A 23,614-nucleotide genomic window follows, 5' to 3' on the forward strand; every position below is an offset into this window, starting at 1 on the left:
TGCAAAGAAATGTGATATTGAGCAACAAAAGAAGCATATTATACTTACATGGAACTCTTCACACAAAACAATTATAATTTACAGTATAGCAAAGTAAAAAGTAAATTGCTTTGGGGAGGAATAGTTGGACAGTTCGTGATGTAAAGAGGTATAAATAACATGTATTTTTTCTATGTCTAAGCACTGCAAGACCCTAACCTTGTGTCCTAATCTTGCGGGGCTACCCTGTACCAAATATAACCTATAATAATCATTAATTTATTTTTAAAATAAAAGAGGGTAGATTTTTTTCAACAAGGCACTTTATTTTTCAAATTTTCACAAATATTATTTTTTGATAACTAGGAGAAGATCACAAAATATACATGAGCCTTACAAATATTGTTGTAAACTATTTTTAAACATGAGATGGAATACTTTTTCCGTAATTAATGAACACCAAGAGAAGAAATATAAATGCAATTTCTTCCAGATTTTTACAAACAAATAAATATTACATTTTGCAAAATTTATATTTTTTCTATCAGGGGCATCCAAGCTTTTTTTTTTGGGGGGGGGGTAAAATTTTTTTAAGGGGGGGGTAATTCTTTTTTTTTGGGGGGGGGGGAAAGGGCAAATTTGCTTGGGGGGGGGGGGGGGTAATTACCCCCCCTGAAATCTGTTGGCAGGGGTAAATTTTGTTTACCCCCCCAAAAAAAATTGTTTGGAAGGCGGGTAATCCCCACTTTACCCCCACCCCCCTTGGACGTCTATGTTTTCTATACATCATGTTTTACTTTTCTATAATTGTCATAAAGTAAAATTGAAAAAGTTATCGATCTCAAAACCTGAAAGTCAAAATACGACAGGAGATATTTATACAGGTAAAAAGACCAAGAATTAAGATATCTTCAGCAGTTTTTCCTTAATTTGTTAAAATTGATGAAAATAAAGAAAAAAAGTTACGTAAATATAATTTTTTTAGATTATGAGGAATAAAAAGATACGGTAAATGCATATACACCTACAATGATGATGGACACAATATATTATAGTTAGAACATACCAATCAAGGTTTAATGTAAGATACCAAAGTTTTTAGAATTATGTAGTATGATAATAATACCAGCATAACCTAAGAACAATGTTGGAATGTCACAACAGCCCTATAATTTATCAATTTAAATTAACCAATGAATTTGAAAGGAAAATAAAATCATATCAAATTAAAAAGGAAAAACAAAGAAAAGTTTGCTTGGTTTAGTTTAGTTTATTGTGATTCATAAATAAAAAGGAAATAACTTTCTATGTGTAGGAAAAACAAAATATGGAGCCAATTTGCCTTGACTTGACTTTAGAACAAAGTTTTGGATGCAGTTTCAACATTTTTATGCAAAGTTGTTCTTTTCTCTGGCGGCCAATTTTATGATGCAGAGAACATTTTGATTGGGTAGAATAAGTAACAGGTATTATTTACAATTCTTAGTTAAGTATTTTTTAATTGATGATTTCTTAAAATAAAGTGCAAAGAAAATAATAGATTTGATAAAATCATGGTTGATAGAAGTTTAGCGTCAACGTTTTTTTTAAAAATATGTCTGAATATTGTAGATAAAAAGACTTACATTCATTCATTATACTTGAATTGTTTTTTTTTTATTTCTTCAAAATAATGTCGAAAAGCAGGCTTCCTTTAGCTGCACGGATTTAGCTGTAGATGCGGCTGAATCCTATTTTTTTTATTGAGGGTGGATCTGGACTTAGTGTGGCTCATTTAAGGGGGTTTTAGGGTGGCTCAGGCTTAGTAAGATAAGTAGGGTGGCTGAACTAAAATTAAGTTGCTGAAGCTTTTAGAGGAGGTTGAAGAGCCTTGATCACAGCTCTACTTCTTTTATTCTATGTAATCAACTCATTAACTATTCATAATCAGAATGAATAACAAACTTCTCAAAGTCAGATCATTTTAATTTCTTTGATTATTATTGATTAATCTAAAAATGGAAAGAAAAAAAAACTCAATTTAAAACAATGCATCTTCTTACATTTTTTTAAAGACAGGAAGTTTTTATGAAGTAAATATACAATGAGGACCTGTGTTTGTCTGTCCTTCCGTTTATTTGTAACGCTAGTTTTCTTAGCTAAACTTGACATGCATGTTTCTATGAAAACAATTACCTAAAATTGTCATGGATATCCTATGATGTAAGGTAGTAAAGTTTTTTTTTTATCTGAAGCTTAAGAATTCCATGAAAAATAAGGTGAGAGGGAGTTCTCCACTTTAGGGATGCTTCACATAGATCCCAGAGTAGTTTCAGGCTTTTTTTTATTTCATTTCTTGAAATGATTTTAGGCTATTATTCCAATCTTCAATTTTATAGCCCCTAGATGATTGAGCTCACACACTAGTAGGAAATAAGACTTTATTATGACTTGATAATTAATTGAATTCAGACGAAATATATTGTTTTTCACAGCCCTCTGTTATTTTTTGTAAACTTTAAAAACATTTTAGACTAGCAAAATCCATAGATTAAAAGCAATATTCTGTAAACTTTTGTTAGTGCCTATAAAAAATGACGTCATATTGGCCTGCCATTGTTCATAGAATTAAAATTCATTGGAAATTTAGTCTGTGTAATGGCCTGGTCTAACAAAACTGGCATTAATTTTATGATTTTTATCTTATTTTTCGTTGAAAACTGTAATACGATGCTATACATAATTTTAATAGCAGAGAACCTTTTATAGTCCAGCGGATATGAATCGGTTTGGAAGCCATACTGCGGCCATGACCTTTATTAACAGTGGAGGCTACTTTCCTTTGGAGGCTACTTTGTCCTGAAGCTACTTTGTCCTGAAGCTACTTTGTCCGAAGCTAATTTGTCTGAAGCTACTTTGTCCGAAGCTACTTTGGGATCTTAGACAAAGTAGCTTCGGACAAAGTAGCTTAAGACAAAGTAGCTTCGGACAAAGTAGCTTCAGGACAAAGTAGCTTCAGGACATTTACTTAAGAAAAGTAGCTTCTTAAGAAAAATAGTCTCCAATATGGCCGCAGCGCTCGGCCCCTAGCCTATAACCTAACCTAACCTATGTTAGCCTCAGAACATTTATTTAAGAAAAATATCATCACAACTAATAATGCATTTAGAATTTTGTGGATTTTGCAAAAAGTGGTTGATATATTTTTACAATTTTTAATATTATTTTTACAATCTTTAATAATGCTTTTACAATTTTTTGGTTAAGTTAGGTTAAAGGCTAGGGGACCGAGCGCCTGCGGCTAGGCAGTCCAGGGGGCCGAGTGCTGCGGCCATGACTTTTGTTAACAGTGGAGGCTACTTTCATTAGGAGGCTACTTTGTCCTGCAGCTACTGAAGCTACTTTGTCCTGAAGCTACTTTGTCCGAAGCTACTTTGTCCAAGATCCCCTATCATTGGTCATTGGTATGATATAACGTAAGTAGGAACTATAAAGAGCTTGTATGTTCTGATCCATAGACGTCCAAGGGGGGGGGGGGGGGGGGGTAATGGGGCGATTACCCCCAAAATTTTTTTCATTTTACCACCCCCATTTAAAATTTACCCCTACCCTGGGGGTGCTTCGCGCGCATTTTTGATACTAAATATTTAATAAAATTTAAATTACCCCCCTCAAAAATTTTACCCCGGGGGTAAACTAAATTTACACCTGCCAACAGTAATTACCCCCCCAAGCAAACTTTACCCCCGGGTTAAAAATTTTGGGGGGGGGTAAAAAAATATTTCGGCGAGCTTCGCGCGCAATTTTACCCCCCTCCCCCCCCCCAAATACGAATTACCCCCCCCCCCCCCTTAAAATGTTTTACCCCCCCCCCCCAAAAAAAAAAAAGCTTGGATGTCTATGTTCTGATCCCAGGTAAATTAGTGGATCAGGTCATAAGCACAAATACAAAGGAAAGCCACAATGCACATGTTTAGCATTTTTCTGTCATGCATGATATGCATTTCCAAAAATAATTGTTCTTAATAGAGATAAATATTTTGTGAAGCTTTGCAGTCGCTTACAGGGAAGGAGGAGACATTGGGCTGTTTTTTTACACTAGTCCCCAAAATTTAAATTAACTTTTTTTTATTCGTTGACTTAACAACTTTGGGGACGTTATTATTTAAATTTTTATTGGTTGATTAATTAAGTTGAGTGTCCAAACATTTCAATCACTAATTATAATCTACAGAAGGGTAATTTTATATATCCATGAGTCGCTTTATATGTAGTGTTATCTGGTTCTTAACTAATTTTAGTCATACTCATGTCAGACATGATAACAATTGCTAATATTTAATAGTTATTTCTCGCATCGTATAATAAACAGCTTTCCGCGGATATAGAATGTACAATTATAAGATTAAAACCAATTTTTTTAGCCCCGAGGTGCCAAAGGCACGGGCTAAAAAACTGGTTTTAATCTTATGATTGTACATTTTTACATTCGTATGGATGGGAACCGGTTCCTATCCACCGGATTCGAATGAATACAAGAATTAGTTATTTCTTTCATCGTATTATAAACTGCTTTCCGCGGATATAGAATGTACAATTATAATATTAAAACCAGTTATTTTAGCCCCGAGGTGCTATGATAGACATAGTTTTTTTGTATGGATGGGAACCGGTTCCTATCCACCGGATCGAATAAATACGAGAAATGTCTTTAATATATTTCCGTGCAGGTCTGACTCGAACATGATACCCTCCCTATAGTAAAGAGACGCTTAATACATGGTTTGGTTGACAAATTTTTGAGGTAAAACAATATTAAATCATTAAAAAAAAATGGCATAAAAATATACAAACCATTTACAAATTCAAATTCAAATACAAAGGCATAGACAGAGATATTATGAAAAATTAGAGTATTGTATATAATTGTTCAAAGCTTCGCAAAAGTAATTTGGAAAGCATATCTTTGTAAATTGTTTGACATACCTGTAATTTACACGTTTTAGCAAAATAATTTGGAGGAAAAAAATTTCCAAGAAAGCATTATGCTTAGAAGATTTTTGACTTTTTTTAAGGAGTGGGCTCCTAAATAAAAGGAAATTTTCCCTCTAAAAATCAAATCCACTGTAGATTGTTAAGGAACATAATAATTGCTATACTTAATTTGTCCAATACATAAAAGGTAGCTTCCCTGCAATGAAACACATTATGTTGAAGCCGTTTTAAAGATCTTAAGGAAGAAAATTAAACTATTTAACACCAATATTATATGAACACGTATAATTTTGCTTTGAATATTTTGATTCAAATTTAAACTCTCCCCAAAAATACATCTACATTTCTTTCCTTTTACACGCTTTTTGTCCCCGCTTTTTCTCTCTGTTTCTCTTTCTGTCATTCTCTTCTTCCCTTTCAATTAAAATTCTCTGCTACCCAAGGGAGAAAATGTTCCATGAAATCTGCAAAAAGTAATATTTAGCAAATGTATCAAAATCAAATGTTTCAAAATCTAACTAAGAACTAAAATAGCACAAAAACAATAAATATAACAAATGATAATTAATATATCCTCATAAGGATTTTGCACAAGATTTTTATGCACTCAGATAAGGTGATTCCCGCAGCTGGATAAAATAACAATACCCCCCCATTTCCGCCACTCCTACTGGATGAACGAACTGACCAATAAATGACGAAAAATTTTCCCTTGCAATATATCAGTGTATCCTAAATCCATTGAATTAATCAAAAAGTAAATTTTTCCTATATGATATTTGTAAATGCATTTACTCCGTAGCTTTGATTGAACACTAAAAAGAACACATATTTTTAGGAATTATTCTATTTGTATTTTTACCTTTTTGTGCTGTCGGTCAGTACACTTTACCTGTGTGTGTGTGTGTGTGTTTGTGTGTGTCAGTTTACCGTTTAAATCTCGCAGTACAGTCATACATTACATCGCGGTGGTGAAAGCAAAACATTTTCTAGTGTTTTACACCCTTTTTCTTATAATTATTTGTATTTTTACATATTGTTGTTTCTGTAGTAATGTTTCTTTTTGTTGCAAAATTATTAAAGAATAAGTAATTCTATTATACCTATAATAATTCAACGACCTTTCAAAGACTAGTTTTCTTAAATAAACTAATAAGTGTTGAGTTATAAGCTGTGAGGAAGGGGACAATGGCCTTTAAATTGTATTAATACCCAAAGATTTATAAATATGTTTTTTAGGCTTCAAAACTTTGGGTATTTTTGTCAAATCTGATAAATTAACAGTGTCCAAACTTTTCTACCAATAATTATAATCTATAGAAGAAGTGTAATTTTGTTTATCATCATTGGGTATGTAACCAATGTATTGTCTGTTTGTAATATTGTATTTGACATTGTAGATTTCCTAATATATAGAATGGCGTTAGATTTTATAAATAAATTTTTCAAATGGGGCTATGGTCCTAATAATGGACCAAGCAGTTGGGGCAAATTCTTTCCAATAGGTGATATTTTATAATCACATGCAAAACAAGGACGATTGCTTCCAATAGTAGCTAAGAAGTTTGAAATGAAAAGTTATTACATTAATAAATAGAAAGGAAGAAGGGAAAGAAAATAGTAAAAGAGAAAAGAAGAAAAGTGATTGGGAAGTGAAGGAATAGTTATTTCTCGCATCATATTATAAACAGTTTTCCGCGGATATAAAATATACAATTAAAACCAGTTTTTTTAGCCCCGAGAGGCCGAAGGCATGGGCAAAAAATGATGTTTGTTATGATTGGACATTTTTATATTCGTAGAAAACTGGAAATAATACGATCCACCAGATATTTATCGGTTTCCAATGAATACGGGAATAGTTATTTCTCGCATCGTATTATAAACGGCTTTCCGCGGATATAGAATGTACAATTATAAGATTAAAAGTAGTTTTTTTAGCCCCGAGGTGCCGGAGGCACCGGCTAAAAAAACTGGTTTTAATCTTATGATTGTACATTTCTATATTCGTAGAAAACTGGATATAATTCGATGCTAGACATAGTTTTTTCGTATTGCTGAGAACCGGTTCCTGTCCACCGGATTCGAATGAATACGAGAAAGTAAATTATCTTGAACTCGAATAAAAATCGGGCCACATTAACAATAATAACAGAAGGACAGACCATAGACGTCCAAGGGGGGGGGGGGTAATGGGGCGATTACCCCCCCCAAACGAATTTTTTTCATTTTACCCCCCCCCCATTTAAAATTTACCCCTACCCTGGGGGTGCCGTAGGCACCCCCAACCATTTAGGAGGGGGTATTTACCCCCCCCAAACAATTTTGGGGGGGGTAAATACTCCCCCCAAAATAGAAAATCTCTAACAACCCCCCCCCCCAAACAATTTTGGGGGGGTATTTACTCCCCCCAAAATAGAAAATCTCTAACAAAAAAAATTTTTGCGCGCTTCGCGCGCCTTTTTAATACTAAATTTTTGATAAAATTTAAATTACCCCCCCCAAAAATTTTACCCCGGGGGTAAATTTTGGGGGGGGTAAACAAATTTTACCCCTGCCAACAGATTTCAGAGGGGGTAATTACCCCCCCCAAGCAAATTTTACCCCTGGGGTAAAAATTTTGGGGGGGGTAAAAAAAATTTGCGGCGAGCTTCGCGCGCCATTTTACCCCCCCCAAAACCGAATTACCCTGCCCTTAAAAAAATTTTACCCCCCCCAAAATAAAAAGCTTCGACGCCCCTGGGACAGACACAAACACTTTGGTAGCTATGCTATGCAAAATATGAACTAAAATAGGCAAATGTATATCCCTTTTAGCGGAATCTGGTTGCAGACAATCTCCCATAGATGTGATAGATTCAGAGACACAAGAGGACTCAAACCTGCAACCTGTGGACACCTCGTATGGCCCTGGCGAAGAATACAAGTAAGTTTTAAAAAACCTTTTTCTCAAAGTACATTCTTTAAAATTCTATTAATGATAATCTTAAAAATACTTAAAAATTTTAAAAACAAAAATATTTTGATGAACGGATAAATAGATGATTATTACTAAAATGTTTCTACAATGATGTGAATATTATACTATTATTAGGCAAAGTATAATATACATAAATGTGTCTTTATCTTTCTATTATGTAAGGTAGCAAGCTTTTTTTTGTCTGTAGCAAAGGATCTCGCTATCCCCTGAACCGAGTCTTCTATTTAAGTAGAGATTCTAATAGTACAGAAAAAAATAAACAATGGTATGGTTTTAGACTGTTTTCTGTCCCTTTAATCCGTTCGATGGAGCTTCTACTTTATCTATGTGAATTATATTTTTACTACTTTAAAAGGGAAAACTATTTATTAATTTTGAATACATCTTTGCGATTTTGTATAAACCTATTCTTGTCTGAAGGATTAACTTTAACAAGCCGTGAATTGCAAATTTAAAAACAAAATCAAAGGATAGATTACTTTTTTGGCAAATGGGCCTCCCATTCCTCCCCCTACATTTTTTTATTGTTCTATAACCTCTTTAGTTTACAAACATCCAATCGTGAAATACAAAATGAATTCTAAAGATGGGAGTGTGTTATGAATTAGAGAAAGAGGGGTCAATGGTCTGTCTATCACATTAGCCCCCAAAGTTTTATAATAAAGTTTTATTTTTCTAGCTTTACAACTTTGGGGACTGTTATAATTTTTGATTTGTTGGCTCGTAAAGTTGATTGTCCAAACATTTCAATCACTAATTATAATCTACGAATAATATTGTGTATCATCATTGGGTATGCACATCAATTTATTGGTCATTGTCCTATCCATTTGATCCCTGTTTGTTCACCTTACCTACCAAGAAAATATATAAAATGAAATATGAAGATAGAAGGGTTGGTTTTCAATACTCCACTGAAGATTATATGTATTTTTCCAAATTAACTTTTCTAGACCTTTAAATTTTACAGGAATAAAAACAATTTTTAATTGGCATTGTTGACAAAATGGTTCATTATTTTTGCATAAATATTTGTATTAACCTAAAACCTTTAATTAGTAGAAGAAAAACATGAAAATCTTTTTTATTATAAACTCTAGATCTATATTTTAGTCATATTTTTTAAAGGAAAAGTTTTCCCAATATTTCAGATAAAAAGAACAATAAACTATATTACAATATTAACATTTAACATTCGTGATCAAATCAAATCTTGCTTAGGTTTCATTTATTTGACAAAGAAGAAGGTTTACACAACTTTATAAGTTTTGTTTTAGATTGGAGAATACTGGAGCCAGCTGGCAGCTCCATTTGTGGCCAAAGGACACCAGACTCATTGGAGGACCTTTGCGAGGAACGTTTCATGGATTTCAGGTAAGGTTATTCTATTTCAAACAACAAATTTGAAATATATTAAAATGTTCTTATTATACTAATTAATTTTGATGTAAAAAAAAAAAAAAAATACAAAATAACTTTACAAGCAAGTTTAATCCTAATCAATAATCTAAAAATAAATAATTGCATTTTTGAAATTTGTGCAAAGACTTGAATTGGCAGATTAATTGTTTCAAATTAGCGCAAACTTTCAAAATGCAAAGATGGAAAAAGTTAAAGTTTTGTAAATTATCATTGACAGAAGTTAATTTAAACCAATTTAACATCGAACAAAAATGGAATGATACACGGCAACGTTGTTGAAAAGAGACTATCCAAGGAAAAACACACAGCTCAATTTGTAGGAATATATTTCGATTAAATCACATCTAATCCTTGTCAACCTGCACAAAATTAACCATATTTCATATATTTATAGTAAAATCAGATACATATTTTTAAAAAATATAGGTTATTTTAAAGTAAAGAAACAACAAAATAATGAAAAAGTGCTCAAAAATATAAAGAAACAGTTAAATGTATTATAATGAAAATGGTTATCCCTTCTTTATCATAGTTCTTTACTGTACAAATGGTTTTGGTGTAAAGATAAGGGGTAGAAGGGATGGGGGTTTAAAAGAATCAAAGTTCCAAAGAATCAATCGAACAAAAATATTCATTAACAAGAAAATGTTTAACCATTGTATAAGGAAAATTTAAGGAAAAAAGAGAAGCTTTTTATAGTGCCTAAAAAACGACGTCATACTGGAAATATTGGTCTATTAAAATGTATACAGGTCTGCCATTGGTCAACTAAAATGTATACTGGCCCACTGTTGGTCAATTATAATGTATACTGGCCTGTTGTTGGTAATCTAGTCTGTGTATTGGCCTATCATTGGTCATTTATATCGTATGACTTCAGTTTTTATAGAGCTTAAAAGAGCTTCAAAAAGACAGACAATAGAATACTAAGAAAAGATAAGCAATGAGTAAAAATTAATATCATGAACGTATATAAAAGCCAAGGAGGATATAGATGAAAAATAAAACTTGTAGAGATGGTATTCATTATAAAAGTGCATAGAAGCACAGATTGCATTTGACAATGGAAAATTAGTTTTAGAGTCCCTTCATATTAATAATCAACTCTGCAATTCATTTTAGGGAAAGAACAAGGATGATAATATCCAAAGAAGGATTTCACTCGTCTTACTATATATGTATTGAAATGAATTTTTAAATCATGGGTTAATTATCAAAAGACAGTTGCTTGAAAAGGAAGCTATGCCTTTTTAAGTAAAAAGTAAAAAATGATTTAAGAAAAAAAGGGTGTCAAATAAATATTTATCGCTTTCATTATAAAAGGCTTTCCGCTGATAATAAATGATAACTATTAGATTAAAACCAGTTTTGTTAACCCCGAGGGGACTTTCTAAGTGATTTGAAGAGTAGAATTTTACTTAAATATTAAAGAAAACGTATAAATTCAATATATTGTTATTATTTACTAAAAAGCCTAAAATATCATATCTAAAGTTCAAGTTAAACAATTATGTTTAAATAACTCAAAAAGATTAACTTTAAAAAGCTGTCAATTTAATTTGTCAACAAATTAGTAGCACAATTTTTACAGCCGGTGCGTTTTTTTGTGTAGAGTATTTGTTTTCCTGGGTCGAAAGAATTTTCTAGTAGACTGAATTTACGTTTGTGTCGCGGTCTACAAATATAGTTTAGAATATGCCTTTTTGACCCCTTCGGGACACCCCCCCTCCAAAAAAAAATTAATTTAACTTTAGAAATTACTGCCTAAAACCTATGGTTACTTTATCCAAAAGTCCTTAAAGATGCGCTTTTAAAAATGCAAAATATTAAATTAAGAGTAAATGATATGTATAAATATTAAATATTCGAATGTAGATTAAAAGTGTCGAGGAGGTGTAACTTTGTGACATATTTGAATGATACCTTGTTTCTTAATAAATATTTTAAAATGAAGTAGGAACTAGGAAATATATTTTTTTTTTGTTTACTTTGACCAAAGTTTTTTTCAAAGTAAAAATACTACACTGCGAAAAAGACAGAAAATATACGTCACAAAAGTATTTGGATGTTTTTCTATGTACAGTCAGGACAGAAAAAATACAATACTATTAAGTAGTTGTGTGTCTATGTATGTACAGTACGATCTCGGTAACTACTTTTACAAATCTTAACAAAACAACTAATTAAAGGGTTATATGTTTCAGTTATTTCCTAGGTGATTGGCCATTAAAATAAAACAATAGAGTGGGAAGTAGTTAAATAACTGTATGTCCCCACCCTGTGGACCCTGTGACGACTTTCAATTGGGTCTTTGAATATCAGCCAATAGAATTGTAAATATAAACTTAGCCAAGTCACTACAAAAAAAAAAAAAGCAATTTTGTAGCAGACGATAAAGGTCCCCAACACTGGATCTTGACAGTTATCTGGATTAAATATCTATACTTATACATTTGTTGATGGGCCAAGACCTTTATACAGAGTTTTTGTCTTGTCATCATTATTATTTTCAGAGGCAAATTTTTAAAGGCTAGGGACGCAGCCAATACAATAAAGTTCATAAAAAATTATTTACAATCAAATAAAATTCAGAAGTAAAATATACTTTATAAAGTTCGTGTAAATTGAAAAATATTTTATTTTACAGTTGCAAAAATATATGTTTCAAACACTTTGCCAAAGTCAAACAAACACTTTTATATATGTGAAGGTCAGAGATAGAATCAACTTTATTTCCGCAATATATAAAAGCTTTCAAACTTTTCATTTCATATTTACATCATATATTTATTTTCCTAACATAAAATAAGGAAAGCTTCTTTATAACTAGAGTATTTCGTCATATAGGGGTAAAATGGATACTGGCCTATCATTTCTGATTTGAATTATATGAAGTCAATGTTAGAAAATGGTTTTAAAAAAACAAAATCAAGAATTCTCAATATTAAGAATATATCTATCTTTACTAAAATTTATATAGTTTAGAGTTAGACTGATTAATAGGTTTTTAAAACTGCTACTTAATTGCTACGTAACAAGTTGATATCTTCCTACAATCAAATTCACTAAATAAAGACGTATAGAAAAAGTAACCCAAATTGCTTTAAAGTACAATATGTGAAACGAATGTGTTCTTAAAAGCATTTTTTTGCAATGCAATCTGTATTGCATGGCAAAAAAACACATTTAAATTTATTTGAATCTTCAAAGTTTGAACCCTGTCAAAAACTACTCGTACACAATTTATGATTTTGAGTGTTTTTGTTATTCCTAAATTAAAAACAAATTCTATAAATTATGATATAAAATAAAAACAAGACAATATCAAACCTCAAACATCAAGGTACAAATTTTCTCTCAACCAAAAGTCGACTATAGTTTTTCACTAGAGGTTTAGTACACATGCATTACAAGTTCTCACGTGTGGGGGAAAAACCATTTGCACTAGAAATACCAGGGATGCTAGGAATAGATTTATTGTTTAGAAGGAAAGAAATATAATAAAAAAAATGAAAGCTGATCAAGATTTAATGTCTTAATAAAATCTAACAATTCAACAAAGTGTCCGAAAAAATTAGCCATGTGACGTCTTAAAATCAGGCATGAGAGAAGAAGTGGGAAAGGAAACCCCTTAAGAAGAGATGGATCTATTGATTAATGTATTAATGATTTACTCTTACTACCGAAAACCACTTTTAAATATTCCTTTAATTCTAGAGGAAATCTAAGAGATGTTTAAAATGTGCACTCAATTTTCCCTCCCAGTTAAAAGTTTGTGTCAAAGAATGCAAAAATGCTCTGGAAAACGTGAAGAATAGTAGTTCTAAAGATTTAATTTACTTACATTTCACAATACAGGGTGTCCAAAAAAACTACTGCAAATAATACTTGAATTACCAAAAAAACTATGTCTGTTTATCATTTATAATGGCCTACCATTTGATAATTAAAATGTATATTTGCCTGCCATTGGTGTTTTAGTGTTTGTATTGGTCATTTGTATTGTATTGCGTTATTTTTTATATGCTGTATAAGCTTTAAAACTTGAATTACAATAAAATATGTTTTTATTAGATAAAAATTCTTCAAAATACACATATTATTCTTTTTTGAATTCCTAAAAAATACAAAAATTCAAATTGATTAAATTTGATTTTTTTGTTTGTAAAAAATCTACCTTTGCAATTAAGAATGCATTAGGTCATGTCTCAATAGATAAATTGAGATATTGCCAGGTGAGTGCTTTTGCATTACAAAAATACCATTCCCGTGATTTTTTAAATATTTGTTTCCATTTCATTTGCATCTATTGTACATTAAACATGCATTTGAAATGTAATTGAAGGTAGAAAAGATTTCAACTATTCTTTAACTTTTCGTATTATTATGTTAATGTATTGAAAATTTGTAAGAATTTCTTGTTAAAATTGTAATAATTGAAATTAATAGATTTACAATCTTTTTTTTAAATTTTACTGTATTGTATTCTAATGTTCATTGTTTCATCTATGTTATTGGTGCATTTCTTTTGGATATAACTGTCTTTGTTTAATTTACTTAAATAGCTTTTACTAAATAGTGGTCGATAAATTGATGTACAAGGTACATCCCCAATGATGATCCATGAAATTACCTCTTCTAGCAATTAAAATTAGTGGTTTAAACGTTTGAACACTCAACTTAATAGGACAACCAACAAAATTCACTGAAGTCCCTAAAGTTGTTAAGCCAACGAATAAGAAAATATTTTTAAAAAACTTTGAAGACTAGTGTAATAAACAGCCCCTTGTTCCTTCTCTCTCTGAGCTGGATCTTTAAAAGCGTAGCCGTTGCCGTAGTCGTGGTCAGAGTTACAGCCACCAACCTAATAGCGATCTTTAAATCTTATTAACCACGCGTTGCCGTGGCCACAAAAAAAAATGCGATCTTTAAATCATATTGGCAACGCGTGGTCGTAGTCGTAGCGTGGTTAACCACGCTAAAAGTGACCACAGTCCGTTAGTGTCGCTAAAGCGTTGCTAAAGCCACAGCCATGACTACGGCCACGGCTACAGCCACGCCAACGGCTACACATTTAAAGATCCAGCTCTGGATAATAGTAGTGTTTAATTATATATATTTCTAGATGCATGCTCATTGGGGATCAGAACCTGGATTTGGAAGTGAACACACACTCAATGGTCATGCTTTTGATGCTGAAATTCATATAGTTCATTACAATTCTAAGGTGAGTCTATAGAAAAGTTTAAAAGTTGAATTTATCCATTGTGTTTTTTTCTGTGTCTCTTAAGATCTTCAAAACAGCTTAGAATGTTCACAGATATTTGCTAGTTTGTTAATAGAACAGCCTTTTTCTTATTTATGTGCTTTTTTCATTATAAAACAAAGACTATTCAAAGTTTCCGAGATATGAATGATGCCTCCAGTAATAAAAATGTACTATAATATAAATATAAAAAGTTGTATACATTTTGTTTAAAAAAATAGAATCTTTTAAATAATTGACATTTTAGATCTACATTCTTTAAATTCTATTCCTGTATGTATTTTATGTTTTTATGTACTATCACCTAAAAAGATTTTTCTGGCTTTTGACAGGGATTTTGGCACCAAGTCACCACCGCCTCCATTAAAATTAACATATTTTCTCTCCACCCTTCAATCAAGGAACATTTCTGAAGTGAAAGATATAAAAAATCATATTTTTAATAGACATTGCCACTGATAACTAATAATATAATATCTGTTAAGTATCCTAATCCTGGAGAGGCTATTGATAAACCTGATGGATTAGCTGTTCTTGGTATCCTAGTCAAGACTGGAAGAGAACATCCACATTTTAATGTTATTGCCAAGTATGTTAAACTTTCAATCAATTACTTATACCTTATATTTGGTTCCATGTAATTCTATCTACATTGGATTGCACCCAAGCCTTTAGCCACTGCATGGGTCGATTTCTTACTAGGGTCTAACCACTGCACGGAACTAAGCTAAACTAACAATATATCTCACAAATTACCTAACCTAACCTAATCCTCATAGACGTCGAAGCTTTTTTTTTTTTTTGGGGGGGGGGTAAAAATTTTTGAAGGGGGGGGGTAATCGCTCCATTACCCCCCCCCCCCCTTGGACGTCTATGCTAATCCTAACCTAACCTGGCGTTTGATATAATGCAGAATTTTGTTTTACAGTTATGTTAAAAGGAAATAACATTAGCATATTGAAATTTTATTAGGACTCCCTGCATTTTATAATTATTCAACAATTTCATAAACTTTGATAATTAAATAACAATAATTGTATGTACCTAGATCCCTTAAGAATGTTCATGATAGTGGATCAACACACATTCTTGAAGAAAACTTTGATCCTAGTTTGTTACTTCCACAGGTAAAATAATAATTGAACATTTATAAAATATTACGATGAATTTCAAATTTTACTAAATAAAGAAAGCCCTCGTAGTTTTTCGTTTGTTTGTACATTACTTTAGGCAAGGTTAGATTAGGTTGTATTGGACATATTACCGCATGTTTGATCACACAGTGTTAGAGCCCCATGCATTATACCTCCCTTGTTTAATAGGAAAAAAGTATGGTATATTTTACTGTTTCTTTATAATTTATTTAATTATATTATTGTTTTAATTGTCTATTTCTAAAGGCAATTACATTTTTTCCAGTGTTAATATGTAATTTTTATTCCAGAATAGAAATTACTACACTTATCCTGGATCCTTGACCACACCCCCTCTCTTTGAGAGCGTCACATGGATCCTGTTTTGTACTCCCATTGAACTATCCCCGGCTCAAATACAAGAAATGAGGTAAATTATACCAATTGATATATTATTACGTGGATGTTACAACAGTTTTTCATGTACTCTGATAAAGGAATACTTGCAGCTGGCTAAAATTTCTCCCATCCACCCTGTCTCCTCCCCTCCTACTGGATGGAAAAACTGACGAAGTCCTTATTAGCAAGAAATTGACGACAAGTTTCCCCTGTCATAATATCCACGTACTTCCTATTTCCATTATTATATTCTAAATCGAAATTAGTGTGTTTGATTAAAAAAGTAGAGAAAAGATCTTTAGCTGAATAACTAATTTTTTACAATATGGCTTAAAATCTTCGGTTAAGTTGTTTTGCAGTTCTTATTGGACAAACATAATACATACTATTTCAATACTTATTTAAACTACCTGATTTTTTACTTCGGCTTATTCTTTGCTACTTTACTTAAGGATTGTGTCATCCTTGTAAATCAGATTTTTTCCTAAAGAACTGTTATTTCTCAATCTTAGTCATAGATGGGTAAATTTACAGAAACAAAAAAATATTGAAAGAGTTTTTTCCTCAGATTATGAGTATAATGATTATATTTTTCATGTTAATTTTAGGTTATAACAATTTGTTCCAATTATGATTTGCTAATAATTCAATTTTTTTAACAAAACTGAACGTTAAATGCACAAAACGTAGCAATAAATAAATGTAATTGCAGCTAAACTTTTTAATGTATGTTTCAAATACAAGTAGTTGGATGTATAAGTGTAATTGTGTTATTAAAGTAAAACAGTAGAGGGGGAAGGGTTTAAATAACTGTATGTCCCCACCCCGTGGACCCTGTGCAGACTTTCAATTGGTTGAAAATCAGCCAAAAGCTATTCAATGCTAGGGACGCAGCTTTTAATAACCATAATTGCAGCTAATTTTGTTAATGTTTGTTTGGAGGTAATAACATGTAATAACTTTTAACAAACATATGCAATGCAATTATACAGGAAGAAATGTAATTTAGGTATATAAAGGGATAAGAAAAAGGTCGATAAATTTTGTACATCCCCAATAATTGTACACAAATTACAACTTCTGTAGTTTACTTATAGTGTTTAAAACTCAACTAAATGAATTAACTACAAAATTTAATAAAAGCCCCAAAAGTTGTTGAGCCAATGAATAAGAAACGTTATTATAAAACTTTGGGAACTAGTGTAATAATGAGCCCTATGTTCCCTCTCCCTCCTGGCATGTTTACGATACACACAAGCCCTGTAATTGTGCATATAGTTACTGCTTCAATGTTTTTTGATGTGTCAGTATGACAACTTTTTATTAAAACAATGTAGTCGATGTAAATATTGCTATTAATTTATTTCTTAGCATCAAATACATTTTAGTAGGTTCTACAGCGAAATACAGAACCAAGGAAGAAATAGATACAAGCAAATTTATTGCAGTTTCCTTTAATTTTTCCTTTTTAATTCTGATTCCTATTACAAAAAGTAAAGAAAGCATCTCTATAATCAAGGCCAAAAAAAAAGTATGTTAAACAGTATCCTCTATTTAAGCAGTTTTGCAACAAATTTATTTACGAATTTATTAAACTTATAAATTTATATTCTGCTTATTTCTGACACTCTTCACGTGTTAATATTTGTTTGTCCTACCGATTCAGAGCTTCGTCTTTATTGATGTTGCCATCCTTATTTTTACATATATATTTAAATCTTTGTCTTCAAATTTATGTATTCATGTCTAACAGCACAGTAAAAATTTGTGCCTTGATTTGATATTTGCAAATTTATACATGTAATAGTAATCAAATATTTTAAAATAGTTTGACAGGCAGTGCTTTTAAAATGACATAACTCTTACAAGGCTGATTTTCATACTATTGCAACATAATCTAGGCAGGGGTGTAATTCTTAATCAATAGAAGCTTTCCTGATATTTGCTTAAGCTTAGAAAAGATAAGGTTTGTCAAGCCTCAAAGATGGAGTGCTCCCTCAAAAATATTGGGATTTTGAACTTAAAATCAGATTAGTTGGCTTTTTATGTCAATTATCCTAATTGTTTATCCTCCAATTATCTATTCCTGTATCACTGGTGAGATATGCAATCCATGTATTCAAACAAATCTAAACTTAGAAACACATTTGCAAGGCAATTACTGTTATTAATGTCTTACTTGAGCTTATAGTGTTTATACAATACACATAATATTTGCCTTTAATCCGCGACCGTGGCTCAACATGTAGCACATCCGCTTGTTGTCTGGGAGGTGATAAATTTAATTCTCTGCTAAACACCGCGTCATAACTAAAGTCGTGAAAAATGGTTCCTAATGCTACTATGTCTGGAGTGCGACATTGATAGTTAAAGTAGTGGGTATGCCTTGGCCCGAAAACAGGTGAAACTCATTACCATGCACAGATAGGATTTCCAGACAAAAGGCGCGCAACCAAAGACTTGGTTGTCTGATGTATAATCATTTAAAACGTAATTTTGACGATGGCATTTTGTCTAATTAAATATTTTGCTAGGTTGCAAAAACATTTACAAATTTAGTTTGTATGTGCGGGTAGAAATTGTAAATTAGGTACAATTACACCTCAAATATTATTCTTAATGCATACTCAAAATCAAGATAGTTCCTATGAAGCAGCCACAATTAGTTATCAAAACGGATATAATCATAAGAAGCGTAGCAAGAACAAATTGAACAATGAACAGTACGATTTAATGATGTAATAGAGTACATGTAATGTTGTTATATGAAATTATTGGATGACCTATTTTTTGTAATTAGTTGTGGTAAACAAGCGGCAAATTGTAAATTTATTTCGTGTACAGACAAATTTAGGGATGTGGGATATACGTTAGTTACGTGTAGATTATCTTTGAAAATATGACTGTCTTGAATGTATACTAAGACCAGCTTTCTCCAACCAAACATGTGTGTTATAGTTAAGTTATTTTGCAAACATAATTGCAATAGTTACAGAAATACACAATAAGGTGAATTAGATTTACTTTTAAGGATACCCTTTTTTCATCATTTTGTTGTTTGATGTATATTAAAATCAGACGCGCGTCAGCCGCAACTAAGCCTCAAATTTAAACCTATTTGGATGCTTATATTTTTTCAAAGAGGCATTACCCGTTTGAGTCAGTTTAGATATCCGGCTGATTTTTTTTAATTGTAGAAGGTTGATTTCCCTGGGGCTTACAGGCAGCTGTTTGCTAATTGGAGGAGGGATCGTTGCACTTAAAGATCACTCCATATTCTTTACAATAACAAAGATAAAGAAGGTCTTTTCATAGAATATTGTCATCCTTGTTTACTTTAAGTTTCTATAAATTGTAGTGCAACGACAAGATTGTACAATACTTTTGTAGAGAGGGATAATTCAAATAAAAAAGAATATTTTCCTCTGCTTGGTCGCCAATTAAAAGGAACATTTCCTTTTTAATGTCGTATTACCATCTTTGCTCATATTATATATTTCAGAATAATTATAGTCAACTTTTAGCCAGCAACACAAATTGTTTCAATAGTGATTTTTTTGACCAATTTGTTATCTAGTACTAAACATTTTTTATCAAGGGTCTCAAGAACCAAATTGACATATCTTAAGAGCTAGACTGTTCTTAGTTATGAGTGTTTGATAATGACCGTTCTAAAGGTCTGACAAAATAATATTGTTCATACTTAGGACAGCTTTATTGCACCTTATCTAAAACAATTTTCCTTCCATGAAATATACCTCCATGAAAACTTTTACAATAAACAGTTTATAATCCAACTAGAAGAAAAAAAAGGATTAAATGAAAACTTTTTTTGCACAGAAATTGCAGAGAAACTTGATATTTGAAGCCAATAAATATCAGTACATGTAAACACAAGTTAGGAATAGATATTCTCAAAAATAAGAAATATTAGAACATGACAACTAATAGTTAATACGGGCTAAGCTGCAAAGAGGGTGAGTTTTGTATCGATCAACTGCTATTTGTAATTAATTATGAGGTTAGTTTAGGCAAGGACTTCCAAGCTTTAAAAAAAAATTGGGGGAAGGATGTAAAAAATTGGAAATAATTTTTTTAGGTGGGAAGGGATAGGGGATAGATTGACTCCTGCAGAAATTAAAAATCCAGCAGTTTTTATATAGAAAAGTGCTAATCAGTTTACAAATCACACAAAAAATCTACTATGATTGTTTTATCGAATATTATTTCCTTTTTGATACACTTGTTTCAATAAAAGTTTGGTTGTTTGTTACTAGAAATACATATTGTCGTCATGTGTGTAATGTGTATACTATATTGGATTCTGTTGTGCTTTTTTAGATGTTTTTGATTAAACTTAAGGAATAAATTGTTCATTAAGAAGCGCAACATTAACCCTTAACAGTCTTGCCCCTTGCCGCACCTTAATCGGTCGGGAGGGAGGGGAGCGTTTAACGCCCCCCCCCCCCCTTTTATCTCAGTTCCTTTTTGTGCAAGTCCCCTGTTTGATAAGGAATTTCCGACCTCAAGAAAGTCAAAGTCAATTTTCGCTTCCTTCACCCTTTTATTTAACAACCTTTGTTTTTAGGTCCTTTTTTACTTAAAAATTTCAAACGGCTGTAATGTTCTTACTTTTGAAGCTAGAAGTAAATTGTTTTTGCAGAAAATGTTTATTTTTATGTAAATTTTATATAAGAAATATCAAAATATAAATTTCAGCGGCAGCAGCTGTACTTGGCGGCTGCAAGCCGCCGCAGTCGGCGTTTGGCGGGAAAACGAAGGCGGATCTTCATGAAATTTTAATATGTTATTTAAACATGTATGAAAAGCTTAAGTTTAAAATTTGAAGTCTCTAAGTCAAAATTTGCGGCCACAGTAGCATTTTGCAGATTTCTGAAGACCTGGAGGAACAGGACCTGCAGGATTATATCTGGAACCTGAAATTGACTTGAACACCTGTATTTAATATGAGGATGTACTACTAGAGGATATTTTAGTATTTTGGTAAGATAAAATGCTTTTTTAAAGTCAAAAAATATTTTTGCTCTTTACCTGGATGACCTTGCCAGGTAAGCTGGAATCCTGTGCTCGCCAGGATTGAGATATTCAAAAATTCCAACTCTTAGTTATGTGTCATACCCATACTTAAAAAGTCACGCAGTTTGGGCTCTTTATCTTTCACACACATAAAATGAGATAGAAAACTCCCCCCCCCCCCCCCCCGACCGTTAAGGGTTAAAAATCATTTCTTTTTTAAAAACTTGTTTCTATGAATGTTTGGCTGTTTGTTACTATTAATGCAGTTTAGCAAGTGTGGTTGGCTAGTTGCGGTTGAGTGGGGTTAGGAGTGGCTGCGGCTGAGGTTGATTTAGGCTGTGTAAGGCTGAGTATAGCTGCTTCTCCGGCTGATTCTGGCTGCAGCTGAGAATGGCTTAGGCATATTGTTGCTGAGAATCGCTGTTTATGACTGATTTCTCCAACCTAATTTAGCTTTCTCGAAGCCATTCAGTGTGTTGCAGCTGTGATTAGAGCTTTGTCAAAGCTGCGCAGATGAGTGTTGGTTAAGCAGTAGCTTCTAAAAAGCAGCGGATTATTTTGGCTGTTTCGGAAGGTGAAATGAAATTTAGTGGCTGAGATTGTAATTTTTTAGGTGGCTGACGATGAGGCTTAATGAGAAACTCATGTAAACATCGATGCTGAATGTAGTTAATGCCGCCGGGCCTTGATAATAGCCAACTTTAGTCTTCAACTGGATAATGGAAGAACGACTAATGTATCATTTTAACGTTTAATTTTATTCAAATATTATTATTTTTTAAGGAAGCTGACAACAGGCTGTGCGCATGAGAAATGTTTGGTAAACAACTTCAGACCCCCAACTCAACTTAAGGGAAGAACAATCAGAAAATTCAAACAATAAATTTCCAAAAATCTGTAACAAATTTGATTGATTTTTAGGCCACATAAATTTGAAAACAAAATTGAACCCTATAGAAATTTATCATCAGCAAACTAACTTAGAAAAATTTTATTTCTTATTTTATTTTTAAAAGAATTGCAAGTTTAGTAAAATTCTTACTTGAAATAATGTTTCATTTAATCCATTATGCTGTTATTTATGTGTAGATGTAAATTGTTTTTTTTTCATTAAACTATTCCTATCCCTCTTAAATTTTATTAGATAAATTATGATATTTATTTTTGTCTACCTCTGAAAGGAAAATATATGTAGTGTAAATTTTTTCTTTATCTATTATACTATTCAATATCGGCTACGGCCCTAGCATTTAGGGGCTTTGTATACAAAAAGGAATAGAGAGACTATAAAAGTAACTTCAAATTTTAAAATAAAAAGAATAAAACCCATACAGGACTTATGTAAAGTGTATCTAAATTAGAGAAGCCAATCGGTTTAGTAGTTATTGAGATCGTAAGCTTTAGGCAAATAACGCTTACAAATCTATATAATAGAATTACGAGAACTTATTTCAAATTTAAGCTTCATAGAGTCTAAAACATCTTGAAAATCAATTTCTGTGTAAATAACACTAGTGTTTTTGAGTGTAAAAGATTAAATTTGAATATAAAGTCATAAAACTGTAGTTTTTGGTTTGTTTTTGTTAAGCAGTTATTGTCGTACTACTTTCATTCGTGACTTATAATTTTTCTTTGTAAAAAAAATATATTTAAAAATAATATTCTCTGTCCCATACATCTAAATTACTTTGTAAATTACTTGGCAAAGTCTAAGAACTCTATCAAAGAGTTATAATTTTATAAATCATATCATTACAAAACATGAATACTAAATCATATTTTTTAGGTTTTCAGAATACAAATTATGGGTTAGAAAAACAAGAAAGATAACTATCCATAATATCGTAGCGATAAAAGTAAAAATTATGATTATAGTTAGGTTGGGGACATTGGAGTGAAATTTTGCTGGTTTTCTTCCTTGCTTATAACTTTTGGTACTTCATTTAAACATTGATTGTTTGGTTCAAACTAGCAGTGTATAAACTTTTCAACTAACAATTTAATCCACAGAAGGTTTAATTTATTCATCATAATTTGGGGACGTTCACCAATTTGTCGTCTATTGCCTTTTCCTTTAAGATACCTATGTTTAATGAAATAAAGATAGTGAAACTCGATTGAATGTCTTCATGATTTTAAGTTTTTTTTTTTAAAAGCTTCTTTTTAAGAATATAATAAAACAGGTGATTTAAGGTCTTTTACTTTTTATATATCACAATAAACAAACATTTCGCTGGAACTATTTTAACTGAACAAATATCTCGCAACGTAATTAAACTAAATTCTAAGTATTTTTTGGGCGCTGAATATACCTCATTTGGATTGTGCTATTACAAATAATGAAAACGAATTCTCACTGTTCTGCCGTTTGTAGCTTATTAATTTATTGAAAATGCCATTATGAATAATATACATAACCTTATT

At 31.6% G+C, this 23,614-nt stretch overlaps 1 protein-coding gene across 1 annotated transcript; it reads left to right on the plus strand.

Annotated features, from left to right (window-relative positions):
• The first annotated feature begins 6,357 nt into the window (after positions 1-6,357).
• On the plus strand, positions 6,358-22,394 carry LOC145313030 (carbonic anhydrase-like). Its single transcript, XM_080152268.1, has 8 exons — positions 6,358-6,458; positions 7,771-7,879; positions 9,211-9,307; positions 14,481-14,582; positions 15,107-15,210; positions 15,670-15,748; positions 16,066-16,184; positions 21,974-22,394. The coding sequence occupies exons 1-8, from the start codon at positions 6,371-6,373 to the stop codon at positions 22,071-22,073; spliced, it is 798 nt and encodes a 265-aa protein (XP_080008394.1). The 5' UTR covers positions 6,358-6,370; the 3' UTR covers positions 22,074-22,394.
• Positions 22,395-23,614: the final 1,220 nt, after the last annotated feature.

The sequence above is a fragment of the Acartia tonsa genome, chromosome 1, assembly GCF_053477335.1.
Source record: "Acartia tonsa isolate MP-2025a chromosome 1, ASM5347733v1, whole genome shotgun sequence".
Lineage (NCBI taxonomy): Eukaryota > Metazoa > Arthropoda > Copepoda > Calanoida > Acartiidae > Acartia > Acartia tonsa.